This window comes from Ciconia boyciana, chromosome 2, assembly GCF_034638445.1.
Source record: "Ciconia boyciana chromosome 2, ASM3463844v1, whole genome shotgun sequence".
Lineage (NCBI taxonomy): Eukaryota > Metazoa > Chordata > Aves > Ciconiiformes > Ciconiidae > Ciconia > Ciconia boyciana.
This window is the reverse complement of record NC_132935.1, coordinates 21,043,867-21,070,743: the sequence shown is the minus strand read 5'-3', so window position 1 is coordinate 21,070,743 and position 26,877 is coordinate 21,043,867. Positions and strand designations below refer to the sequence as shown.

The 26,877-nt window shown below is 39.4% G+C and overlaps 1 protein-coding gene across 1 annotated transcript; it reads right to left on the bottom strand.

The window, feature by feature from the left end:
- Window positions 1-6,297: 6,297 nt before the first annotated feature.
- Window positions 6,298-13,058, bottom strand: ABRA (actin binding Rho activating protein). Its single transcript, XM_072852036.1, has 2 exons — window positions 12,307-13,058; window positions 6,298-6,775 (listed from the first exon to the last, which is right to left on the bottom strand). The coding sequence occupies exons 1-2, from the start codon at window positions 13,056-13,058 to the stop codon at window positions 6,298-6,300; spliced, it is 1,230 nt and encodes a 409-aa protein (XP_072708137.1).
- Between the last annotated feature and the right edge of the window lie 13,819 nt (window positions 13,059-26,877).

The window sequence follows — 26,877 nt, the reverse complement described above, 5'->3', positions numbered from 1 at the left end:
AGCTGTTTTCAAGAGGGGGAAAAAAAGAAAAAAAAAAAAAGTCTCATATTATCCTTGCTGACAAAACCCATTAATTCAAGTGCTTAATCTCTATCTTAAGCTCATATTGCAAATAAAGCCTATTTTAGATTTTAAATGCTACTGTGAAGAATTTCATAAAGAATTATACTTTGAAGAATTATATAAAAGCACAGAAAATCTTCAATAGCTGAATATCTCTGAGTACTGGACCAGTCTTGGAAAAGCACGTGGGGGAAAAAAAAAGTGGAAATCAAGAACAGTATAGTAAGCAGTACAGTAGTAATCACACTTGTATAAATAGTAAATTAGTTAAGGAACAGAAAGACATTCAAGTTTATAAATGACTGTGGTAACACTTAGTGATGTGACTAGCTGGGTAAAGGATCTACAGAGAGTAATGAATATCTATTAATGAAAGACCATGAATTTTGTTAACCAAAGGTGTAGTTAACTTCTGTATGACACATGTAAAAGACTCTATAGATGAGATAGATCAAAGGCACTGTCTTTGATGTATCTCCTGCCTTCAATTCAATATGAATTTTCTGCAGTATAATTCCTTTCCATCTTTCTTGGCACTGTTTGCTTCTATGATTGTAAAGAGTTGAGGTTTGACATATGCTGAAGGCTTTATGAGCTACATTTTGAAAGAGTTCGGTGCCAGAAGACTCTGTCTCAGCATACAGTGCTCAGATGTATTCATTGACTAACTTGATGTTTTGCTCAGATACCTGGGTTTCTTACTACATCATCTTTCATCTCAAATCCTATTTATGTTAATTACTGCTTTTGTGTAATCTGCAAAAGGACGTGATTTCTCACATATGGGTTGTGCTTCCATCCTCTTGCTCACCTACATATACTACATTAGATTTATTTTTTTTGTATGGGAGTTGGCATGTCTGCATAAAATCCAGTCTTTGAAGAGAAGTAAAAATTTTTTTTTTTCCTCAATCAGTTTCAAATTAAAAAACTAATAATCTTGATTTGGATACTCCCCAGTATTCCTCATTCAGGACTTGAATCTTAAATCTCACTTTTATGTTCTTCCTTTGTAAATGAACACGTGTCATCAGGGTGTTTTACTATTGTCACAGCAATAGGGAGCTCAATTAAGGGAACAAACCTCTGCTCTTTCTCCCCTTAAGGGTATGTGCTACTGCAGCATGAAATAGAGCTACACTGTGGTACTGGAGCAGAGAGAGTCCAGCTGAGTGAGTGGTGTACACTTAGTGTAGTGTGTACAAACCAAAGCGGTCCTGCTGGCTGTCCCACTGCAGTATCACCAGTGTCAGGTCTGTTTAAGCTCTGCTTTCTGCTGTCTTGCTTATCTGACAAGCTTTGTAATACTTGTTGAGTTTCTGTTGTAATAGTTATGCTGCTAGTAGTACACACACTGTTGAAAACTAAACTACTTTCAATGTGTGCTGTGGTGGCAGGAACGACTTTAGTTGAGATGTTGGTGAGGTGCAATGTATACATAGCAGTTGAAGTATCTGTGGCAACAGGGCTTGTCAGTATTTGTTCTGTGATCAATGATGATTGAACATCTCACCACAAATGTTATACTTTCCACTACAGCTAATTTTATTTCAGTAGCCTTCCCTTGTTTTAAAAATGAGCTGTAATACTGAACCCTGGCTGTACAGAAACATTTTAAAGAAGGAATTACTGCCGTGGAGTATTCCAGCAGGTGGGATACACATCCAGTGAACCATCCACTCGCTTCAAGCCACTGCAGCAACTGTTGTACAACTTGAAAAAATACAAAGGTGTGAAAGTCAAATTTATTTCTTCTGATACAAATTCTATGCTGTCACTTAAGCCTGAAAGGTTGATTCAGAATATGGAAAATGTACCTTACAGTTCCTACAGAAGAAGAGACAAGTTTTTAAATACCAAGGAAGGACCTTTGCTTTCCTAGCAAACTACACAACACTTGCAAGAACAACACAAGCCTCAGACAAGAAAATGAGGAAGATGTTATTTATCAGAAGGAAATTTGTTTCAAATAAAACATTTGAGGGGTGAATACAGTATTTAAGAGAATAATGTGCTAAGCTACCATGAGAGTAACTAAGAGGTGCTCACTCTTTATCTGAAAGGTTAAGGATTTTATTTTTGAAGCAAGTCAGAAATAGGAAAGCAAAGTCTTAAATAAAATCTACAAAGTCTGCTGTAATCAAGCAGTTTCTGACCTTTATCATCTTACTACTTAGAATTTAGGTAGAATATTTCTATTCAGCAGAGGTCACTCTATTTTCACAGGAATGTAACAGTTACAATATAGTAGGAGAGTTAGACTGGATAATTTATGGATTACTTTTGTTTAGTTGTTTTTTAAGGAATTCAGATTTATTTTCTCCACCTACTTTGCATGGATAAACTTGTCACACATCTTTATGTAAAAAAAAGTTATAAAACATTTAACCTACATGAAACACTTCCATATATCATAAATTATATCAATATTTAATGTCTTGCACAAACTGCAGATAATTTTCATACTTCACAAGGCTTTGCATGGTACTGCCTACTCAAAGGTAAATGATGGAGGGCAGTATGAGGCAAATCAATAGTCATATCATGTGAGTGGTTTTCATAGCCAGTTGGAAATATTTTGATTGGAAAAATGGAAAAAGTTTTGGGGTTTTTTTGTTGTTGTTGCATAAAGTTTTTAATGTTGCATTGGGATGACTATGAATGGGAGGCTTAAGAAATTATCTGCAGTGAGCTATAGATTTATGATGTATAGTAGTGATTACATTGTTACACAGCTGATCTAAGGATTTAAAGGCAAGGAGAGATTTGAAGAGGGCTTGTGAGCTTGAAGACTAATCTTTTTCCCCTCAAATGTCAATTGATCTAATGCTACCTTTCTCAACCTATAATCTTGTTTTTATTCTATATGGTAAGTACAAATGCACATATATCTATCTGGGTGTTCCAATATGCAAGAAGACATCAGCTAAATGAAATATTGAGATTCAAGAAGTAGAGTGCCACTGGTCCATTCTGTTGCTGAATGTGTTTGAATAAGTTACAGAAGTTCAATTCTCTGTGCTATGTTCCATAAAGGAGAAAATGGGAAAGTTCCCCATTGCCTCTGTCACTGAATTACCATTCAGCTGAGAAGTTTGCCCTGGAGCTTAGGTCTGTCCTTGCCTCTCTTGCCCCCAGTATTAGTATACACATTATATGAAACTGTTAAAGCATAGTCTTGTCCACGGTGACTTCTGGTGGGCATGCAGGAGCCTGCAGAAAAGTCAAATGTCAATCATCTGTTGCTTGCAAGTGTTTAAATGGATGAAACTTTTATGAATCTCAGCATTAACTTAGGTGCAGATATGCCTAAATTTCAGATATTAAGACTGAGTCAGGAGCAATTGTTGCCTCCAAAGTAAATACTTAACTTGCCCTAATGAACCTGGAGGAAGATGGCTGCATTTGAGAATGCCAGCAGTTTATTCAGTCCAAGTTAGGTGTCTGCCTCCCTGCATCGTATCGGGTGAGAGCAGTAAAACGCCAGAGCTAAATCTGTTTGTGATCCAGTCAGCCCAGCCTTTCTTGTCAGTAGGCATGCAACAAGGCAGAGATGGCTCTTGTGAATGAAAATTGTTGGCAATAATTGCTGCCTTCCATTTGTGTAAGGATTTCTTCATTAGAAGCAGTGCTCAGCAAGTAGAAGATAAAGTAGAAGAGGCACTCAAACTTCCATGTTCCTATGGAACAGGGAGCAAGAAGTGGAAAAACTTAATTTACTCTTTAGTTTCTACAGGCTAGTTTGTTGGCTCAAGACTGAAGCCAGGAAGGGTTTTTTGATTCCAGATGTTGTAATTCCTAATTGTATTCCAGATATTTCCCTGAAGGTGAAGTAGTAGATGGCATAGACTTCATATCAAAGCACAAGCTCTTATTACATGCTGTAAACATGCCTAATATTGAAATGCACCTCTGGGTGGTATACTATGGTTTGAGTGTTTCAGTACAAAAATATATCAATCCTGCTGTCTCAGGTCAGTGAATGATAGTAGATGTATATGATTCCTCATACAATGGTGAGGTGCTCTTGGGCTTTAAGTCACATATGAACATAACACTGACAAAAATATCTGTGGTGAACTGTATCTCTGCTGTGTTGTCCTGTGGTAGGATGAGTGTTCTCGTGAGCAGAAATATGTAATTCACTTAACACTTAGGTGCCTTTAGTGTGTATTCTTTGTACAGGTATTTTGTATAAGAACTGTTTCATTTCCGTGCGCTCTGGAATCTTGCTCTGGTGCTTTGGACAGATAAACCTTCACAGGGAAATACTTTTAACTGTCTGTGAACAGGAGACTGTACTTATATTTTGAAAAAACATATTGATGTTTTACTTCACAGAATATGCACACATATTTCTTCTCTAGTGTGTGGGAGGAATAACCCAAGAAATAATCAATTAGGGTTTTATTTATAGTTCATGGATTCCTTTGACAACCAAATTTCCTCGAGACAATTTAGACAGCTGTAAAGGTCTTTATATAAAGACGTAAAGAGTAAGGTAAGAATATGCAGGTAAATATTCTGATATGCAAGTATTACACTTAGAGGTCAGTTTTGCAGGTCAGCTTGAGTAGTCTGAGAGATCGCAAGAAAACATCGTTAAATAAGTTCCACTGAATCTATCCTACAACTAATTTTTTGTTCTTCCTTAGATTCACAACATATAACTGTGCCTAAAATATTAATGATTTACATAGACTTACAATAGACATAACCAGTTCTTGCGTCACTAACTTATAAAATATTTGATTTATGTGCTCATTGCAGCTTCAAACTGGAGTACCTGTACTCCTATAATAAGTTAGCAATACTTGTTTTATCACAGAGACAAGATGTTCATATACCTTTTCTTCTGTAAGAAGATATTTGCTCTTTCAGTTTGAAAGAATCTTATGGGGAAAAAAACATTTATTTTTCATTATGGAAATTACTTGCCCAGGCATCGTGCTCCGAAACAAATGCTTTTCACGTGAAGCACATTTTTACCAGGATAGCAATTTTTACAATAGTAGTTTAGAGAAACAGTGATCTGTATAATCCAGTAAGCATTATAGACCTTACAGAGGTCTCAGATTTGTGCATAGTACAAGCAATTTTAAGACCTAGAAGTGTTAGTTCATTAGAATTTACTCCTCTTCATCATCACCTGGACTGAAATATATTATTTCAGTGACATCAGAATGGTTCAAACAGCAAATGCTGTAAAATTCGGCCAGTGTTTCTGTGTAATGTGAAACACCATTTTCCTTAAAGTTACTTGATTTTAGTTACGAACACTGTTTCTGTATCTTTTCTAACAGAAGTTCATTTCAATGGAAGATGCTGATTGTAGTCACTTTTTTTACTCTACACAACAGTACAAGTACCTGACTTTTTAATGTTACATGGTATCTTCCCCTGTACTTATAAGAACCATATTTACGTAGATAATCAGATGGTATGTTGCACAAGATTGCATAGGAGGTACTTTCTATTCAAAACTTTTTTGTGCATTACATTCTGTTGGGCGTTTTCTGTCCAACATCCCTAACTCTAAATATGAAACTAATAAATTAGTTATATAAATACATTAAATATAAAACCTCATTTATAAAAAGAAGGATTTTGTCTTAGTTTGTATGTGATATGTAAGATAAAGTTGTGTCAGTAGTTGTCACAAGATAATACTGCAGTAGTATTTGCATATCCTGTTTGTAAAGGAAACAAATGTGGTATCCTTGATTCTGTGTTCAAATAAAACTATTTTTACATGCATTTAAATAGATTAATTAGGAAATGCACAGGATCACTTTCACAGATCAAAAACTTGATCTGAGTTTATATTGTCCTTCAGCTTCTGATCTGGCATGGTTTATATTCCTGATATCCCAGTTTAAGCAGTTGGGAAGATCTTGAATGTAAGAACAAGTAAAAATTGGAATTCATTTGTAGCTATTTGTATTACTATGGGTTTTTATATTCAGCTACTTTCTATTCAGTATAGATTTTTCTCTTTATTTTTCATGTAGTAATTAACTGAAGTGTCCTGCAAGCCCTCCTGGTACAGAGAAAAATCCGTTCAGATGCTTGCATTATCATGCAGTAGTTACAAAATACATATTCAGAAAAAAGCTCAATGTCTTTTCTGTGCGGGTGAACGGGGGAATCTTGTATTCGAAATGTGCTAACGCTAATAGCAAGGGAGAAGTAGAGAAAGGTTTTCCAAAACAAGTTGCTCTTGTTGTGGCATGCTTATTTTAATAAAGTAATTATGACATTATCATCCCTTCCTTGCCATAACATTTCTCCCTCAAAGTCCACCAGCCCGTGTTTCCTGGCTCTCATGAGAATCCCAACAACCTTATCCGAAATACGAACGTATCTCTCGAAGAGTTCCCCAAAAGTGACCTGGATCTTGCCGTCGCGCCGTGGCTTAGCCATTGATTCAATGATGAAGCACATGTCTCTAATCTCCCGGTGGATGTGGGCCTCGGCTCTCTTGGCCCTTTCGGCAGTTTTGGTTCCTTCCTTTGGACGGCCGTAGCCTTCATCTCCTTTGTGCAGGCGCGTGGACATGGCCAGCTCGTGGTCAAATTCCTCACTGAAGGGATTCAGCTTCTGTGTTATGATGTGCTGGTTGGCCCACTCTTGCCATCTGTCCTTCAGGCTGTTAACGGGGCTGTATTTCCTGTGGGCTTTGGTGCTTGCTTCTTCGCTAAACCTGCTTGCGCTGGAAGAAACAAAAAGGGCATTTCGGCATTTAATTATAGTTCTACTACTAATCTCTTGTATTAACTTGGTTACCATGTTTTTCCAGATGAGGTGCTAACCACCAGGTGGCATAAGTTCACTACTTCTAAATTAGTTCTCTGGGGGCTTTTAGTCCATGTTCCAGTTTGTACTCAAAAGCAAATTTGCTGATCACAGCTTGATCTCATCTATATTACCACCCTCCAGCCTAGATTTGAGCCCAGTTTGACAAACTTTTGCCCAGAATGACTTAATGCTGTAGGGGGGTGAAACAGTCTGTTGCTGATTACCTGCCTTTTCTATACCTTTGGTCAGTCACACAGCTCCCTGTTTCTGCCTGCCTAGCAGAGCCTGGAATCTGCTGGCCCTGATGTTACAGACGACAAGAACTGTAAGTGTACAGACTGAGTCCCCAGCTCTTCTTGGCTGAAAAACAGGGTAGCATCTATAAAAATCTGTCCCCTGTAATAGATGATGATGTTTAAAACAACAACAAAAATCTAATAGAGTGCAGGAGCTCTGCCTATGCTTATGTATTTGAAGTATGGTTCTGAACAAGTATTGAAGTCCAAAATTCGCATTCCCACTGGCAGAGTACAAGCCTGAAAGAAACTCAGGGCTACTGAGATTTGTGTCAAGGTCAAAGGATGAGGAAAGACCTTCACAGGTCTTACTGATTTTTTTGTGCGTGCGTGCATGCGTAGCAAGATTATATTGCTGGATGACTCCAGGCAGATAAGCTGTTGATACTCCTTCCTTTAGTGGCCAATCTCACATATTGTGGGGGAGCTATAGATAGTCTGAACTAGTCACTGTGCTGTCCACATCCTGTCATTGTGTCTGTACAGAGCTCAGCTAGGGAGTATGTTGAGCTCTGGTTGTGCCAAAGTAATTTGTTTTCTAATATTTTTACTCCCCAGAAGGCTGCTCTGAAACCTCCCTGGTAATGTCAGCTGCATATTAACAGTAACACCAGAGAACCAAAATACAGTTAGCAAAACAGTACAGAGAACTGCAAACCTGCAGAAAATTTTGTTTCCTTGCTGCTTGGGCATTCCTTCATTTTCTGCTTAGCTTGTTGAAAGAGAGAATAGGCATGATAGAGATGTCCCCAGTTCAGGTCTGTGGACCAGAAGGATGCCAGTACTGGACAGCACTACAGTGCTAGAGCAAGAAGTGCAGACACTTAGTGCCAGGGATAGGAGTAGGAGAGCAGGACCACTCTTTTAGCTGTGGAGTTGCCATTAGCTTGGCTTAGCTATATTGAGAAACTGTATTTAAAAGGCTCCAACGTACTCTTTCCTATCAATATGGTGAAAAGCATCAGAAGAATCAAGCACGTAGTGTTGCCAAGTAAATGCACCTTTCTTCTGTGGTGTGACTGCAGAGCGTCCTAAGAGTAGGCAGAGCACCTATGTACCTGTGGTTTTGTGCATGTAAATGATTAACAGGGAGGTGTTGGCAGGAAAGCATTAAAATATATCAGTGGGGTAAAGCTTAGACAATTTTGTTTCCCAACAATAAACCAAATGCTCCTGTATATAAGCTGTTGTCATACAGAGAAAGGGAAAGCTGTGATCCTTTGGCCCTTGCCCTGAATTGTGGCTTCATTGCGCAGAGGAACTGTGGGCACAGGGTTTGGGTACGCAAAGCAATTTGTCTCCTGAAACTTACAGATCTCCCAAAAGCTGTAGAAACCCTGTGCCAGCACAGTCCTAACTCCAGCTGAAGCTCCGATTGATCGCTTCCCCAGCTTTTCACGTAGGAAGGTTTCAATGAAGGGGGGGAGAACCGTAAGTGAATCAAAATTGCTTAGAGGAAGTGATACCGGCAGTCTCAGTGGAGCTGACGAGCAGATCCCATCACAGAGAGCGTATCCAGCAGCCTCACCTGCCAGCTGCTCCTCCTCCTCTCCAAGGGCCCTGACCCCTGAGAAAGCCCTGGAGCTTCAGTTCCCCAAGTTGAGGGGAAAGAAGCCATTAAGCAAGATAGCGTAACTCTGTAAAGGCTTTGTTACCTCTTTTTATTTAAGAGTCTAGTAAGTATTCTCTTCTTTTTCTACTGAAACCTTTAATTCTCTTTTCTAGCTGAATACTATTATCACCTTTCTTATCCTAATCATCTTCTCAGTGGTTGAGGAAAAAAAACATCTATCCTTTTGCTTGTATCGTGCCCCATGTGGGTTTGGAAAAACCTTACTGTTACTATCTTTTTTTTTTTAATGCATCATCTAATTTAATTGTTTCTGATAGCCGAAGTGCAATTTTCCCCATTGTTTAGCTTAATGACAAGTTAACACAGTAAACTTGTATACATGTAGAAGCATTTTTTTCATGTTTGTACAGCACCTACACAATGGATTGTGGATCCAAAATGAACGTTGTGAGCATTTAACCCACTGTAAGAAGTGCTTTACCTGTAGCAATCAAGTAAGTTAACCAGAATGATCACCCTAAATGCATTCTGAACTTCTGGGATGACAATGGCCAGGTTGTGTGTTCCCTGTGATCCTTTCTGTAGGGGAAAAGTATGGATCCCTTTTTAATGTTTTGAGTTTCATATCACTGTTGCACCCCTTTGGCTCCTAAGCAGGAATAAAATAGTATTTTCTAGGCCTGTAGGCAATAACGTGCCTTCTGGTAAGGAAGCAACCTTATTCCAGTAAATAGTGCAGCTAGAAATGATGAAGGTGCTGATGCGAGGAAAAGAAAAATACTGGTACTGATGCTTTTTTCCTGGAATATAGAGAGGAAAATGGGAGATTTGCTTTAACAGCCATGTACTTATGGCTTTTTTGAAGAAGATTAAGCCACACTGACAGGTTCATAAAAGTAGCAGGCTGAAATAATGTATTCTGAGAAAATAAAATAAATTTAAAAAATGAGTAGTTAAAAATTCCAGTCCTGACAACAGCACTGTAAGTGCAGAAAATGACTTTTGTGTCAGATTTCAGTGGAAGAGATAGCTGTAAGTAACATAGAGGGTGTTAATTCAATCATTTGCACCTCTGTAAATATGGCTAATCATTTTTTTCCTAGGTAGCAGCACTAAAATTAGACATATAGGGAAAATATACATAAAGTTTAACAGAAGGATAGCTATTTTGTTTCTACTATGGCATTTTAAAGTGAGCAATTTGTTTTAACTGAGGTTGTTTACAGATAATATCTGCTGCAATTGTATGCTCTTTCCCTACTGTATGTGTGAAATCTGTTCTGAGGTCCTAACTTCTGTCAAAGGACAGTGCACGTGGTCTCTTCCAAAAGCAGGGCCCACAACCTTTCAAGCTCTAGGTTACTGGAGAGCTTTTTTCAGTTTGGCTATTAACCATTTGCTCCTTGTGGTAGATGACTGGTCAGCTGTACACCAAAGCATCATTTTAATCCCCAATCTGAATAGTTAAAATAACTGTGTGTGTTCAGATAGCTGTACTAAAAAGTACCGTATTGTTGAAATCTATTACTATGTTAGTCATGGTCTAATGTTGGTCATGGTAAACACTCGTTAGTAGTGAGGTATAAAACGTGAGCAGTGGGAATGGTGCAGCCTGCCTGCCTGTTTGCAGAGGGATCACAAAGTCTTTCAGCATTTTTGTCAACACTAGTCCCAGATTTTCATTTCTGAAATGGCGATTAGGATACAGTATGAACATACTGGCCCTGATCTTCTGATTCTTGCTGCCTTGCTAGTCCTTTACACACAAGCTAGTTGGGTGGGTGAAAACCCTGCCTTCTTGCCTCAAATTGCCTTGTGCTCAGCTCGTGTTGCATGCGTGCGGGTGATGGACGCAGAATAGAAGCCGTGAAGACTCAGGCCCCACCATGGGATGGCTCCTGGTAGGAACCCATGTCCTGGTGCCAGCCTCTTCCCTCCCTGCGGGCTTGGGCAGACGAGCTCTGCCGATTGCTGCCTGGGGTCAAGTCGCACCTCTGGCTGTCCTCCCCGCCCAGCAAAGCCAGCAAGCAGTGCATGGGCTGCGTCTTGGCCGCAGCTCGGTGCAGTCTGGCCCCAGAGGCTACGCTCTCCTTCATCGCAATTTTACAGCTAGATGTGAGGTTTTACACCAAAACAGTTCAGGCTCGACCACATGTTCCTTTGTTCTGGGGAATTACCAAGTTTGTAAAACAGAGGACTGGAGCAAACAGCGTGTTGTGTCTGTAACAGCTGCCTACAGTTTCCCATTTTGCAGCTTTGGACACAGGGATCTTTTAATCTTTTACCGGCAGAAGAGTGATGAATTAGTTTGGCATCTGCCCGTTAGCAAGTCTGGCCACAGCACAACTGCTTGTAGCTGTCTTCTGGAAAAGTGGTTCTGCTGGAGATCTCTGGGAGAGGAAACTGGAGAATTTCTACCAGCCTCTGCCTTTCCTCTGCTCTTCTGGGAGACTTCCCAAGGACTGCATGGCTATGGCTGAACTCTACTTGTTTACTACCTGGGCTCCAAATTTAATATGTGCCTGCTGTTGTGTAGTAATCTTCAAGCATGAGCCTGTTACTGAAATAAGTATTACTCAAAACTGTCTGATGCTATGAATTTGCTACTTAATTCAAAATTTTAAGTAGAACTTGTCATAACTCCGTAGGTGAGTAACGGATCCTGCTTCCTTTTTCTTCACGCCATTTACAGGCATAAGGAAGTCTGTATGTCAGGAACTTCTACTTCCACAACATATTCAATGAACATACTTCCCCCTCCCCACCCCTTATGATAGTGTACCCAAAGAGAGACCTTGAATTTGAAGAATCTGTTAATGATTCAGATATTCTTTTTTGTCAAATGATTTATAGCATATAGCATGATTCAAATCAATCCTACAGATGTCGAGGCAGGCTGGATGCTTTCTAATGTACGTTTGGAGTCCCAACTTCTATGAAAGTTTCCATTCTTTCACTTAATGAATTCCAAATCCATGGAAAGCTTCCAAAGAGAAGCAGTGAAGCCAGCTTTTATTAAGATGTACTTGAAAGTAATTCCTGCCATGTCTATTTTGGACATTCTCTGCAAATTACTCCTGAGAATATTTACAATTTATACTTAACAAAATAATGAATAAGTATTTGGAAATAATATTTGTCATGTAGATTGCTTTAGATTTAACATTTGTTGAAATAAATGAATAGCTGTAGGCTTTTGATGAGGTAAAAATTATTATTCTGAAATATGGACTAAAATATTAAGAAGTAAGTAGTGATTTTGATGAATGAGTAAATCCAGTGTGAAAATTAAATATCATTAATATTTCCCAAATGTAACTTCCTGTGTCTAATATGTATATAGCACACACAAGCCAAGGCTATAGTCAGATGTTGTTGACTACCTACTTAAGCACAGAGAAATATATGAAAGGTTTCCTGGATTTTTTTTTATTTATTTATTTTCTTCAAGAGTAGTAGTTTTTCTTTGACCATTTGCTACCATTTCTCCCACCCCCCATCTTCCTCATGGAAACCTGTACCTCTCTCAGGGTCTGCTGACCATTTGTGATAATGTAATAAAGATGTTTTACTTACAAAGATGGCACAGGTCGTTTAATCCTCACAGCCATCACCTCTCGGTCACTATCTTCTTGCTCGGGTTTGTCTTCTGCTTCCCCATAGCCACTGTCCTCTGCATCCAGGCTGTCATCATGACACTTAAGCAGCAGTTCTTCCTTAGTCCCCTCTTTGTCCTCTTGTTCCATCTGTTTCCAGCCCTTGGTCAGCTCTGATACCGTGTTTGAACACTTTCTCCTTATGGTTGGAGATAATTTGCCACTAAGAATTTTGTCGATAGCGCTTGATTCTTCTTTGAGCTTGGTCATCTCTGAGCTACTATTGTTATTCTCGTATCTTTCACTGAGGAGGCTAACATCACCTCCTCGTTCATAGGCTTTGCTTGCAACTGTTTTGGTCACCTCTTTGCTTTTAATGCTGAACTTTTTGAGGGCTTCATCTGATTCCCTTGCATTTTTTTCAGCATCTCTTATTGTCACTGATTCCTTTGCTGAGGATTTTTCGTCATCTTTTCCTTGGTCCCTCTTGACAGATGGAATTGGCCATTTTTCAAAGGATCTTTCTTGTATAGGCTGAGCTGATGAGTCCTGTGCAGAGGGGACCCATCCAGAGGGCTCTTGGGCTTGCTTTAAGTGGTGGTCAGATACCCACTGCTGCCAGCCTCGCGCCAAGCTAAAGACTAGGCTGGCCATTCGGATCTTGTGGACAGCCCTTTTTGCAGCAGTAGTGCTCGGCTTTTCTTCAGGAGCCATGTTGCTGTCTGCTGCCATGCTGGCTTTTCCTCTTCTTATGCTAAACACCTTCTGAATGAACTTCCTGAAGTGAATGATGTCCCCCCAAGAGAGCTACAGAGATTTAAATAGAAGCAGGAGCAGTTTGTGCCCATGGAAAATATGTGAAACACTTCTCACAAAGATATAGTATCCTCACTGTTACGGAGGTCTTTTTTTAAAACGCAGGGTTGCATTTCATCACAGCAGATGAATGATGCATGATGTAAACAGGGTGACACAGACCTGCGCTGGAAATAGTGGGAAATTAACAGCTCCTTTAGTCCCCCTTCCCTGGGACTGCTTGGTTCTCAATTTGTTGGCAAGGGTCTTGTTCTTCTGGAAGTGCAGAACTTGGGTTAAAGATACTGAACAGAGTGTCTGAAACTGCTAAATGTGAAGTGCTGTCAGTTGCTGACAACTTTGGCCAGAGTAGAGACCCCTCGTCATCACAAGTAAATAGTGGCCCTCGTCATGGAGTGTAAAGCCAGAGGCAGACTATGAGAAATTTTTAGATGTATTTTCTAAAAATATGCTAGGTGATTTCTTCTTATTGCTCATATGTCCAAGGAAATCCAGGTTTGTTAATTTATTAAAAGGTATTTATGTGCTCTGTTCCTAGTCATTATTTATTAAAGTCTGTCTATTTAGAATGTACCTTCAGGGGGGTCTGGGAACACGATCATGTTTGGTGTCAGCGCTAAGGATAAGGGCCACCCTTATCTAGTCTGGGGATGAATATAGTAAGTCTGACTTGATCAGATGGATGAATGATCTCCTAGTTTTAGGATTTTGAAAAAATCAAGTATAGCCTATTTAATTCCTGACTGCTTTTCAAGAAAGTTGTATATAAAACTTTGTATTTACTTGTATATTATGTACAGCAAAATTATATTTAGTATATAACGTATAGAAAAAAAATCTAATTTCCTGGGAAAGTTTGTGATTTCTTCATTCCAGAGGACTTCCTGGAGTATGTTCATATTTGAATTTGTAAAATTGTTTAGTGAATTGATACATCAATTGTTACATAATAATAAACAGACATTATCTGAGATACAGTCCTGTGGTATCGTGTTTCTTAGTATACTGTTTCCTAAATAGGAACGGAAAGTGGCATTGCTTTTTCCATCCATCATACCTTGCAGCTTACATGATGACCTGCGGCACTTGCCATGTGGCACTCTGAGGCACACGAACTTCAAGGAATTCTGTGGACTTCGTTGGTGTTACACCAGAGATAAATATGGACTCTTGGTACTCCGCCTTTTTCTCTTCTCTCTATTAAAGGCTGGGCTGTTTGAAGTAGGTTAGATCATACCTAGCTCTTGTTTAATAATATAAGACTATGTCATACCTTTGACTTCTTAGGCAGAATTCCTCATTAATCTGTGGGGTCATTTCCTCTTCAAAACTGATGACATAATGTAAGTTAGTGTTGCTGTTTGGTATTTACTCATACTTTTATTTTAGAAAGAAATGTGTCACCTCTGTATACTGTACAATCTCAGCTATAACCAACTGCATCATAACTCTGAAATGGCATTATGAGGTGTACTGATGCAACTTGATTAAGAAGCATGTGTTACCAAACTTTTATTTTGGTGGCTTTTTAAGGCTAATCAGGAATGGGAGCTTCTTGTGTTTAAAAAGTACACATGCACATGCATGCATGCACACAGGGTGGTGTATGTTCCCTAATATACAAGGAAGATGCAAGTGAAAGTGAAGAATAATGCACATAAAGAGTAGGAGTATGACACCAGCTCATTATATCGTTCCCTATGATTTCTTGAGTATAAGGGTGGCCAAGGCTTTAGGAATGAGCTGAAATCTGAATACGGAGGTAAGGGGTGAGGCCAGGGAAGAAGTGCAGTGAAACTTAAGTGAAAAGACTGTGGAAGGACAATCATGGAGTGTAAGACTAATAGGGACCCCTGTCCTAAGCTAGGATCAGGTCTACCTGCATCTGTTCAGGTTCCTGTTTTACCTGTTCTTAAAGACTACCAGCAGTAGATACTCCCCGCTCTGCCCAGGCAATCTGTCCCAGGGGTTAACTGGCTTAAATGAAACTTTTTCTGAGGTCTAACCTCCACCTCTGTCACAGCACTTTAAGCCTCTATCACTGCCGAGCACAGGCAAATCCCACCCTTTCTGAGGCAGCCTTTCTTTGCAAAGACTGCTGTATTCCTCCTCAATCTTCCAAACAACCTCACTTCTTCACAACTTTTCTTGTGTTTTCATGATCCCTGACCATGCTTTTGCCAGCTTCTGGATTCCCTACACTAGGTCCACATCTTTCTTCAAGTGTGATGCCCAAAATGGGGATGGAATTCTGGTTTAAGCTTGCCCATACTGATTAAAAGGAACAGATGTATTGTACCTTGTGCTTCTGGTTCATCTTCTACTTACAATCCCCAAAGTTTCCAAAGACTTTCCCTGCTAAATGGCTATCTGTATTCACGGAGCTGACTGTTCCTTCATGTGTGACCACCTTTGTTGTTATTAAATTGTGTTCTGATTTGTTCAGGTAACTTTTTCAATTTGTCGTGATTAATTTGATTTTTAGTCCCTGTTCCAGTGTTCTTGCAACTCAATTCATATTTCATGAATGTAACGTTTATTCCACTTTCGGAATCACAAGTGAAAATAGCAGGTAAGTATAAAGTAGACCCAGTTACACAAGCACATTCAGTTTGACAGAGAGCTGTTGCTATTTATTTTCATGTGGGTTTCCAGTTAATTTTATACTTTTCCAATGAATTTTGCATATGAGATAAAAAAGAAAAACTTGACCAATATCAAGATATGCAGCATCTGCTGCTCTTGCCCATCTTTGGGGGTTGGACCAGATGGCCTCTGGAGGTCCCTTCCAACCTCAACCATTCTGTGATTCTGTGATCTTCCAAACGCTGCTACTTTGCTGTAAAAAGAATTAAGATTGGTTTAATGTAATTTGTCAAATCAAAATTGCTTGTAACTGTCCTTGTTACAAAGGCCTCTGGTAGGTTTATTACTGTAATTACTGTTGAGGTTCTTGGGGCACTTTTACTCTCATACCGTCTTTGCAAGTAGTTGTATCGAAATTCATGGTATTAAAAAAGAATTACATTCCCAAGGAATGTTTGGAAATTACAGCACATTTCAAAGAACTTCTTAATAAACAGACTCCTTTTTTCTAATGGACTTGACCTGGGTGTACTGGTCATAGTCCCACAGACTTAATCATTACATAGTTTAGATAAAAGGCAATGAAAAGTTACAGACTAATGAAAAACACCAAGATTACACTTCTAAACTACTATTAAATCCATGTTGCACGACAATATGTTAAATGTTTAGTTTAAATTGATCACTCTTTTAAGCTGAAGTTATAACATCACAGACTTGTCCAAAGTGCCAGTGAAACTTTAATGTAATTATTCTGAGGATAACTAAATTTATGGTGCTTAATTTTAGGGTGTACAATGATGTTGCCTTGAAAGTGTTGAATGGTGTCTTATTTTATATGGTGATGTTGCCAGCAAGAAGTTAATAATAAGAAAAGTATAAATAATGTCTGAGTCATCCAGTCAGATTCATACTTTGAGAGTTGCTTACTTTACTTATGGTTTACTGCAGTAAAAGTAGAATTTATTACTTCATGGTTTTTAATTTTTAGTCTTAGTGGAATAACAGGCAAGGGCTACACCTAAATTTCTGTGCCTAGTCTCCCTACTGGCACTTCTAAAAACCAATAGCCAGCCCTTTGGGCATGGGTATGTTTTAGGCTGGCTGAGCCTGGACCACATTTTGTATGTGTCTTCCATAGCTCACAAGGTATACTCTAATGCACAACAATGCTTTGTGAGGGTGACTGTCATGGACTTTCAGAAGTTCAAAACCTGTGCTTGAAGTCAGAGTTGAGGGACGATTTATTGAAGAAGGTATATAGGAGAAATAGCAATTGGAGAAAGTAAATAGGTGAGCAGGCTTGAAACTTACCTTGAAAGTTGTAAACTCCCTTTTCCTTGCCCCTGGCTGTGTACAGTTCTGGGATTTAATCTCTTTGACATCTTGAGACAAGTCTGCTCATGTTCCTAGGACCTCGATGCTGCTTTTGGATTGCTGCATTTCACTTAATACCTCTGATTTCCTGAATACAAAGTTATGAAGGACCGGCTGAGAGGTTGCCAATGTCAGTGATAAAGTTGGGATTTTTTTTGTTGTGTGGGGTTTTCTTCCCCTGGATGGATTGTTCTCTGCATAGTTATATACTATTTAAAAACCCTTTTATTTTCTCTCTTATGCTGTGGAATATTAACAGTCTCTGAGAGACCAGTTAGTCATTAATTTTTTTTTTTTTTAGGATGCTTAATCTTAAAAGTAGAACTGTATCCTTCAGCTATTGCTTTACCTTGTCAGACATTGATATAAGTTATTCAATGTTTTTGATGCCTTAAACCAAGGAATTTAATTTTCAACCAATTGTAAGTGTATGAAAGATACTGTCTTCCTCCTCAGAGTTAGCGGTGAATAACGAAAACAAGCTGTGTTTCATAGTAAAGTATAACCAGCTGCCATTATCAATAGGATCCTCAAGACTGAATTTTCTTTTCATCAAGACACTGTTAAAGTACATTGTATCAGAACACCACATGTTGCCAGTGATCACAGAAAACCTGGGCGAAGGGTTAGAGTTCTGGATTTCCTTATTTTTAGAGTTCACGTCAAACATATCACTTCTAATGATAGTAATGAGCAACTGTGTCTCATTCAGTGTGCAGTTCCGTGTACAATCCAGGTGTCTGAGTTCTAAGAAATGGACCAATCCTGAGCCTTTGGACTGGGTCCTCTCTAGCCATTAACAGAAAGCAGTCTACTCATTTGTTGGTCCAGTGCCTTGTGTTTGCATTCTATATATACCCATGGTCTTTCCTGCTGACATTCTGTTGTACTGAGTAAACTATCCCTGTGTAATTAAGAGGGAATCTTGCATTTGATTATATGTCACTTCAGAATTCAACTATATGAGAGATCGGGGCTTATCCATGACCTACCATGACAGCTCTGCTTCATGAAGAAGATATACCCAACAAACTGCCAAGAAAACTGTGCTCAGAACCAGGGTTGAAAGACTCTTAGTTGTGGAAGGGTAGTGGGGGGAGAGGGAAGACCCACCATCCAGTAGCAGCAACTATAGCTAATGAATTGTAGAGCATAGCCCCAGAACTCCTCTCACTCTAGGTGAGACGGACTTAAATGTAAGCCAGCCAAATAACAGAAAACAGCCCTGTAGAATCTGAACTGGCTGAAGATGAGAATTCAGCATGATTTTTCACCACAGTCTGGTAGAGAGACCTAGCTGTTAGAGCTGAGAGAAACCCAACTCAGGATGCAGAGATGCATCCATATATCTTCAAGTTCCTATACAAGCCCTGCTACTGAAGTGACAAAACTCTTTGCTGTCTTGAATATGTTACTCCTCTGAAGTTGTCTTCACTTTACAGAAGAAGAAAACTAAGATTAGCATGTAGAGCCTTAAAGCACTTTGGCACTCTCTTCCTACTCTTGCAAATAGTGCCCACTGCTTTCCTTGGGAGTTAGATACCTGCAAGGAACCTATGCAGTTTAATCAAATTTATACAGGAAAAGAAAGTGGAGGTAAGCTCAGATGCTTTTAGTCCCATTGTACCTTCAAGCATAAATATATCTTTTATCTGAATATCTCTAGGGAGTGAACAGAAACAAGGAGCAAGCAGTAATGAAGCAATTTCATTTAAAAGTGTAAGCAAACATTTGCAGGAAATCATTTGCATTAGGCTTTCATTTGCATTATGATGGAATTTCTGAAGATCATGAAAACAAGATACCCTTTCAAAGATACCTACAAATACGTTGCTATTCAAGTTTATATTGACCATATCTCTTTGTCAGTTAATGTTTATCTTTTTCTGATAAGAAAATTATTTAATATTATGAGCAATTTAATTTTGCGGTTCCAACCTGCTGATGTATCGTAGTTTACAGTTTACTAAGAAATAGTTTTATGGCTTTGATAATATGACGTTATTGGCTGCTATTGAAACGTGTCCCTGAGCAGCACATTGGAAACAAGGAATTTAGTCTTCACATAACTTTGCAATATGAGATGGACAGGAGCCATACCAGAATAGGAGAGCCTGAAATCAGACACCTAGATGTAATATGATAGCCAATAAATGTATTTTAAACATCTACAAGAAAGAATAACAAGTTAAAAAAAAAAGCACAGTTCTATATAGACAAAAGATGTTACAAAGCCAGAGGTAAGAGGTATAACCAAATCACCATCTTCCAGGTATTAATAAGGCAGTGTTCCCATGCATTACGGCTTTCAGTTTTTCCTGTTAAAATTAACTGCATGTTTCTGTTTCTTGGTGTTTCTCAGATTTCAGGGTAACAAATCTGAGAGGAAAAAAGAATTTTCACAATTTTCCAAAATGTTTTCCTTTCAGAGACGGTGTCTTCTGGTTAATTAGAGCAGTACAAAGCAGAACTGAATGAATAACTTTATAAGTATTTGCTTTATCATCGGTTTGTTTAAAGTGCATTTACTTCCATGTATTAGTGGGTGTGCATTACTTTGTTCTCCTGTATTATCTTTACAGCCTACTAGTTTTGTTTAGAATCTGACAATACGGAGTATAAAACATACGCGATTGTGCCTTTGATGCATATAGTTGCCCTACCACAGGTTTTTGAAGGATCGTTTAAAATTTGCATTTAACTTCTAACAGAGTTGCTAAGTATTGCCATTGTATTCTAAGTCTTGCAACTTAAAAAAAAAAAAGTCTTAGTTTCTGAAATCATGATTTGAGGAGGGAGAAGAAAACAGACTAGATGTTTTAGGAAACATGTTCCTAGCTCTTCAATCACAGAAAAACCTACACATAGAAAGAAAAAAAATACAGGAAAACAGAGTTTGTATATAAAATAAATCAAATATTTCATTATTTGCTTTAAAGTGTTGTAATTCAGGACCAGGCTCAGAACTGAGGAAACAGGGCTATCTCAGTCTATTTTCAGTATTTTACTGTGAGGTTTTTTGATATTCATTGAGGGAAATACCTTGAATTAGGCAAATACCGCATTTTTTTAAAATCTATAAATTAGCTACAGCAATTAGCATATTTTCAATGCCTCAGTCAATCATACTCAGCTCTATTGTTATTCCATATCCTTAAAGGCCCTGACACAAAGGATTGTTTGAAACAAATGACATTATGGCCCAGATTTGGAGGTGTCTGTGGCAGAAAGCAGAAATCCCCTTGCCTAGTTAATCGTGATGTTTCTCGTAGTGCAGGGAGTCTCGTTTTAAAAGTTATACCAGTATACTGAAGCTGTAAACTGGGGCTGTGATTCTTGACCTTTGGGTAATGCACACGAAGTCTCCGGAGTGCTGTCGGCTCTGCCCGCTCCCCCCGCTATCGCATTCCGCTGCGACAGGCAGGACATACCGTTATTTATTAGTTCTCACTTAACCACCAACTGTTTTAACAGCATGCAGCTGTGTTATTGTTAGTAGAGGTAGACCTCTAACTTTGCTTGTCTTTAACCGAGCTAAGTCCCGTGGCCGGTCTGCGAGAGGAGCGCTTCTCTGTGAAGTTACTTACATGAGCCCGGCTGACATTCGGTGTCAGGAAGTGAGTGATGGGAATTCCCAGGAGACCAGGTGGTATTTACACTGTCGTATGGGTATTTCCATGGCTCACGACTGGGCTTCAGTTGCCAGTGAAGTCAGAGCTGAGATTCCCAAGGCTCTTTCAAGGTTAGTTTTGATCAAAAACTTCAAAAACATATTCAATTAAGTTACAGGGCTACCTTATTTTTAAACTACTCTTCAGACATCTGCCTTGTTTGTTACATTATGTAAAAGTAATTAATAGGCCATGATTAAGATGTAAAATTCTTTGCAAGAAGGAGGTGAGACCAGAGGAGTAAGAATCTTGAGGACCATGCCCCACAGGCGTTATTTAAAACTGCCCGTCATTTGATTTGCAGTACAGGAGCAAGCTATGCTTTCCTCTTGGATACAAGGATACCTAATTGCTGGTACCAGCACCCAAACTGGAATGAACTGCTCTGGGAGGGGGTGACAGGTATAGCAACTCCATTTTCTCATCAGTCTGGTGTGCTAATTGTGTGGCTTCCTCATGCTCTGCTTAGGCACACAGACAGCTATGCTTTAGTAATCCAGTGGATGATTTGGTGATTTAAAATACAGATCAGTGTGTTAACAGAGATTTGGAGGGAAAAATAGACTCCCCACCCCCTCGTCTTGACCGAACCAAGTCAACTTCCCTCACAAGTGGTGTCAGACATTTGAGCACAGAAAATTTGAGGAGGTGGTGAATTTTCAAGAGTGGCTTTTGATTCTTGAAAATGCGTGACTGGCTGGCTTGAGATGTTTTGCTTCTCAGGGAGGTAAACTGTTTCTAGCTCTCACTGGACTGGACCTTTCTAGCTCATTCCCTATATCACTAGTCACTGCTGACTTAATCCAGTGGTGTATAGCTCAGGAGATGGTTAGGAGTGGGATTTGACGGAACAATAATAAATTCAGTATTATTTAACAGCCTCAGAAGGCAATCTCAGCTTTTCTAGCTCTTTTCATAAAATAAAGAAAAAGGAGAAGCACATGTTTATGTTTGAAGAGTGTTACGGTACTCACATCACTTGACTGGGTATGGTAATTCTGGGGCTACTGCACTCACCTTTTTTTCTCTGTGGAGCCCGTTAAGGTTTGTGGCAGAGGCCCGTGGATCTGCCCCTGAGGGCTTAACAGGTTTTCCAATATAACAACAATATCATAAGCTTAAGTCAGATGTAAGTAATCTATTTTTGCTCTTTTCTTAGCCAGATGATTGCCAATAAATATTTTTGCTGAAATTGTTGCACTATATCAATAATGGTCTTTATTTCTCTCTTGGTATCTCTCTTCACATAGTGATTTAGGAAAGAAAGAGAACGTGACTGGGAGATTTTGAATGGTAGGAGAGAGATAATAAAGATAAAAGACTTATTGTCATACACTTTGAAACCCACTGGGAATTGCATGAGAAACATTTCGGTGAGTGGAATCCACAGGCAAAGGCTGGCACCAGGCAATGCACTGAGCTGGAATAGCTGCTCTCAAGCTCTCTTTTAAGGGCTCTCCTATTTTGTGAGTTGAATAGTAAAAAGGGCCCCAGGGCTACAATATTCCACATGTTTGGCAACCAACTTACGAAAAATCCTTAGCAGGAAATATATCTGCTGTGTGTATATTAAAAGTACAATAAAAATAGTTGGATGTAGGAAGAATATTTCTCACCGTCATTGTTTTGGAGGTGCTGGTTATGAGCCTTCAAGGCACTTTCTCATGAGATTCACAATGAAGATAGGTGAGGGAGGCCTTGTGCTGTGATGAACACTTAGTGCAGCTCCTATCCCCTCCACCTCTGGTGTCGGTTCCCCCCACGTTGCTCTCTCATGAAGCATACAGTCTTTTGGCTCCATGTGCAGCTCCTCCCAGCTGGTGCTGCTTGTGAGTCCTGCTTGTGCCGTGTTGTGCAGGCGAGGCTGGATCCACGCAGAGGCCAGCAAGGCTGAGTACTGCTGCGGGCGATTGCCGGCGCGCGGCACCGGGAGCAGCGTTCACGGTGCCCAGCACCGAAGGTCTTTCAAGAGCGTCATGGGAAGAGTCAGGTACCCGGAGCAGGGGTCCACAACAACTGGCCAGCTGAGGACGTAAAAGGGAGGAAGACCTTCTTCTGTTGATTATTGATGAGAATTTTTGATTCTGAGCTGGTTACTAGGAATAATATTTAATAGTAAATAAATCAGGTTAACAATACAGAAGAACTACTAAGGGAAGATTTGATTTCTGTGACTGAACTTATTTGGTCATAGAATCTGTTAAATTTGATAATACCAGCTATTTCACGCAGAAAAATTTGTATGAGGTGGGGCCTGTATTTCAGTAGAAGCTTTCAAAATCACTAGTTACTCTTACTTTTTCCCCTTGCAAAAGAAAAATACATTAACAGTTCTCAGTCGCTCTCTTAGATGTCCTCTCGCTCTCTTAGATGTCCTCCTATGCCCAAGCTCCTATGAGCCCTAAACATCTCATGCTATTTATGTCTTCATGTCCTGTTCCATTAAGTTGTTTCCACAGAGACTGTCTGACAAAGTAGTGGTAAAGTAGCTTTTTTGTCTTCAGGCCTTCTTCTGTTCCTAAGATCTCAGAAGATGTCTGTTTTTCCCCTCTCTGTTTTGTGGAAGAAGCTAAAATTGTCTTCTCTTCTTTTAGTAAGTCTGCCTTGGTTGGTGATCACCTTAGAGGAGGAAGGAGCAGTTCCAGGAGAGAGTTTCTTGTGCATTCCCATTTTGCCAGTGCAGCTGCCACTATGAATGACTCCTTGCTTGTTTGATTTCACACATGGGCCTCCCCCCGCCTCCAGCCTTTGAAAGAGAAGTGCGGTCAGATAGTATGGGCTGTGCTTAGTATGGGGCAATTTCAAGGGTGCTCCTCTCCAATTTAGCAGTGCCAAATTAGGTTTCCTTTAAGTTCTTCAGCATTTTAAAGCACTCCTCAAGCTGAAGTGGTTCAAACAAACATCCCTAGCTTGCCAGGAGGGAGCTCAGTCACCCAAGATGTTTGGAGGAGGGAATGACTCTTCACATCCCCCACCTCCTGGCAAAGCTGTAACCTGGAACACCCAGTGTTCAAGAGGCAAGAGAAGGGCAAAGAACAACCCCAAAAATCTCTACCATAGGAGAACACTTGCACTATGAAGAGCCATTTGGGGTTTTCACCCTATGTCCAATGTCGTGTATGCATTTTATCCAATCGGTCATCAATGCAGGGTCCTCAACCCAGAATTTTGTCTGCAAACACTTGCTGTGCTTTCCATTAGCCTGAACGAATGGGCATGACCAAAAGCAGCCTGGGTCACAGCAACTAAGTCAGTGCCAGACAGAGCTAGCAGACTGCAGAGGGGATTGACATGACCCGTGTGCTGTAAAGGACACACTGACTGGTAAGTTACTCTCTGCATCTCCAAGGATATCTGTTAGGCATGATTGTAGCTCCTATATATGACAATACGAAGAAGACAGAACTGCTTCCCTTATCTACTGCTGAAAAGTGCTAACCAGATGTTCAAAGGAATGCTGCAACACTGGGAAAGTAACATCTACTAAGACCTTTCTTCCATTGTCTACTATGGAAAAAATAAACTTGCATTAAGGAATATAAATGCCAGGAACACTCTTCTTTCCACTATTTTGGGGGCGTGATGACGCAATATTCTATTTTCCTTACCTATTCTACAGTTTATTTTAAAAGTAATTCTTGGTGATTCTGGAAGTTTAGTGATTTGTTTAGCATGTTCAGATATGTGTATCACAAGCATATTTAGTATTTCTGAGTTTAATTGTATCTAATCTTTAGCAAATAATTATACTGAGCCATTGCATCTTCCATCTGCTGTTGCCTCTAGTTTGAGATAGTTCCTTGGCATTTATGAAAAATAGACTAGCGACTAAAGTCCAGCTGTGAAACAGTATTTTTAGGAAATCTCAGTATTAGATACAGATTAAAATGCTGTAGCTCTCTTATTTAAACAGTATCATATTTTTTCTACATACAAACAACACTGGATGTCTCTATGCATATTTAATGTTTTAGTACAGAAAGCAGTTCAAATCTAGGGAAATCTGAAAGGGTCAGATTCTGATATCTATTGCTGTTGCTTAAGGCTTGTTATATGGGGACTCCCAACAATCCCAGTGAGCATACTGGCAAGATAAGTGATCATTACTGATATAATTAAGGGTGGTGGCCCCTCAGAAGATGAAAAAAACCTTGTATTTTAATTGAACAAAACAGTCAGTATAGACAGTATAAACAAGTATGGACAAGCCCATGTTATTAGGACTAGAGAATATGGACAAGGGTGGACAAACTACAGGATGCAGGGCACAGAATAGAATTCACCACCTTGAAACGTTCATGGTGGCCCAGGCTAGAGGTGCAGAGCTAAATGATGGCAGTGATGAATGCGCATATCACATGCTAACAGAAGGGTAAATAAACATTGCATAATCATCCAAATAAATCTGAATATATGATGAAATTTTCCGTTGAGGACATGGTACATCTTACTATATCAATTTTAGGAAAGTGCTCTTCCAGTTCATTTGGAAACTGTTAACTTTAAAGTGTTTGAGACTAACAATGACAACAGTTTTAAAAGTACCTTAGTGACACTGAAAATCAGAGGAGCATCAGAGTATCACAAGTCATTTTTGGAAATATCTCTGGAAGTTAGATGAGTTAGCTCCTGCCCACTCCATTCTAACAAAAATTTAATTTGTCTATCTTTATTGTCATGAATAATCTTGAGCATTTGCCATAGTACAGTCACATACATGCATAACTCTAGGAGGACTTTAATCTTTCATCAAAATGAAGCTCTTTATCCAAGGTTGCTCAGGTACTTCTGTAGTGAAAATGCAGTGGCTTCATTTGGACAGAATTTGTAAGAAGCATGTGAAGCTTTGAAGCCATAGCCAGCACACTTCTCTGCCAAATGGACCCCTGGATTTACTTTGGGAGATTTGCATTCCCTGTGACTCTGGGACAGAACAAGCAGCAAGGGTCCTTGTGCCTGTTTTTACTGTAAACATGACACCACAGGTTGCAGAAGAAATACTGACAGAATTAAGACACCAACATTGATCCACAGCTCTCTTACTGGACAAAACCAGTCAGAAATGTTCTTCCATTAGAGTGGTGTGGGTAACTTCTGTGTAGGCATGGAGCTATAACCTCCCTCTCTTTCCACACTGGTACTGCCTATTCATTCTCATGCTCGATATGTTCCCAGTGCAGCTTGCTCTTCTCTAAACTTCACCTGCCTTCTGAAAAAGGGGATTTTCATAGTCTAGTCAGGACTAATTCATATAATTGCATGATTGCAGTAAGTCTCAAGTGTCACTTTCAACACTTCTCATCGTTTTCTGTTTTCTTGCTGAAATTCCGAATGGCAAAGGAATTCACAGGTTAAATTTCTTTGTATAACACTATCTGTCCTACATCTGTGTTATTAGACCATTATAGCATCTTGAAAGAATAGATAATCCCTACTCAGTGTGACTGCCTTTAAAAAAAGATGCTGACCTCCAAGCCAACGTAAATAGATCATTTATGGAAATAAACAAATTACTGTTGGAGTTAGACTTGTGCCAAATTCTTCTGTGAGTGGAGAGTTGGACATAATTGAGAGATCAAGAGTCATGAGGTTAATGAGGTCATACTGCCAGGGTCTGGTCTGAGTTTACTATAACATGAAAGACTCAGCTCTGGTCCTGACTGGCACGTTCACTTAGCAGCAATACCATCCTGGCACCAATCTGTTCAGAAACCTGAAACCACCTTCCGTGAGCCGTCATCTTGCTGCATGACATCGTCAGAAGACATATGTTCCTCTGCACGTGAAACCATTTAGACCATGTCTCTCTGTGTTTTTTGTAAACATGTTTGTTAAGGAGAAAGATTTGCTAATGGAGCTTCCCCTTTTTTAAATGATAAAAGGATTATCAGAATTGTAGCAAACTGTGTTTGAAAACCCTTATTAACTTTCCACTTAGCTGTCAGTCAGCTCTATTTGAACTATGTAAAATGCCACATTTTACCTTGCACATTAGAAAGAATGCTGCCATGAATATCTTTTTATTGATTATGTTTTCTGGATAGTGTGTGATAACAAACCTCAGATAACAAAAATGAAGTATAATGGCTTGTTACAAAACA

Bases quoted from the DNA above. Each gene is read 5' to 3' on its own strand.
- ABRA (XM_072852036.1), bottom strand. From the start codon at position 13,058: ATGGCAGCAGACAGCAACATGGCTCCTGAAGAAAAGCCGAGCACTACT. The intron at 6,776-12,306 runs GTAAGTAAAACA...TGTTTCTTCCAG, and splicing joins AAACGACCTGTGCCATCTTT to CGCAAGCAGGTTTAGCGAAG.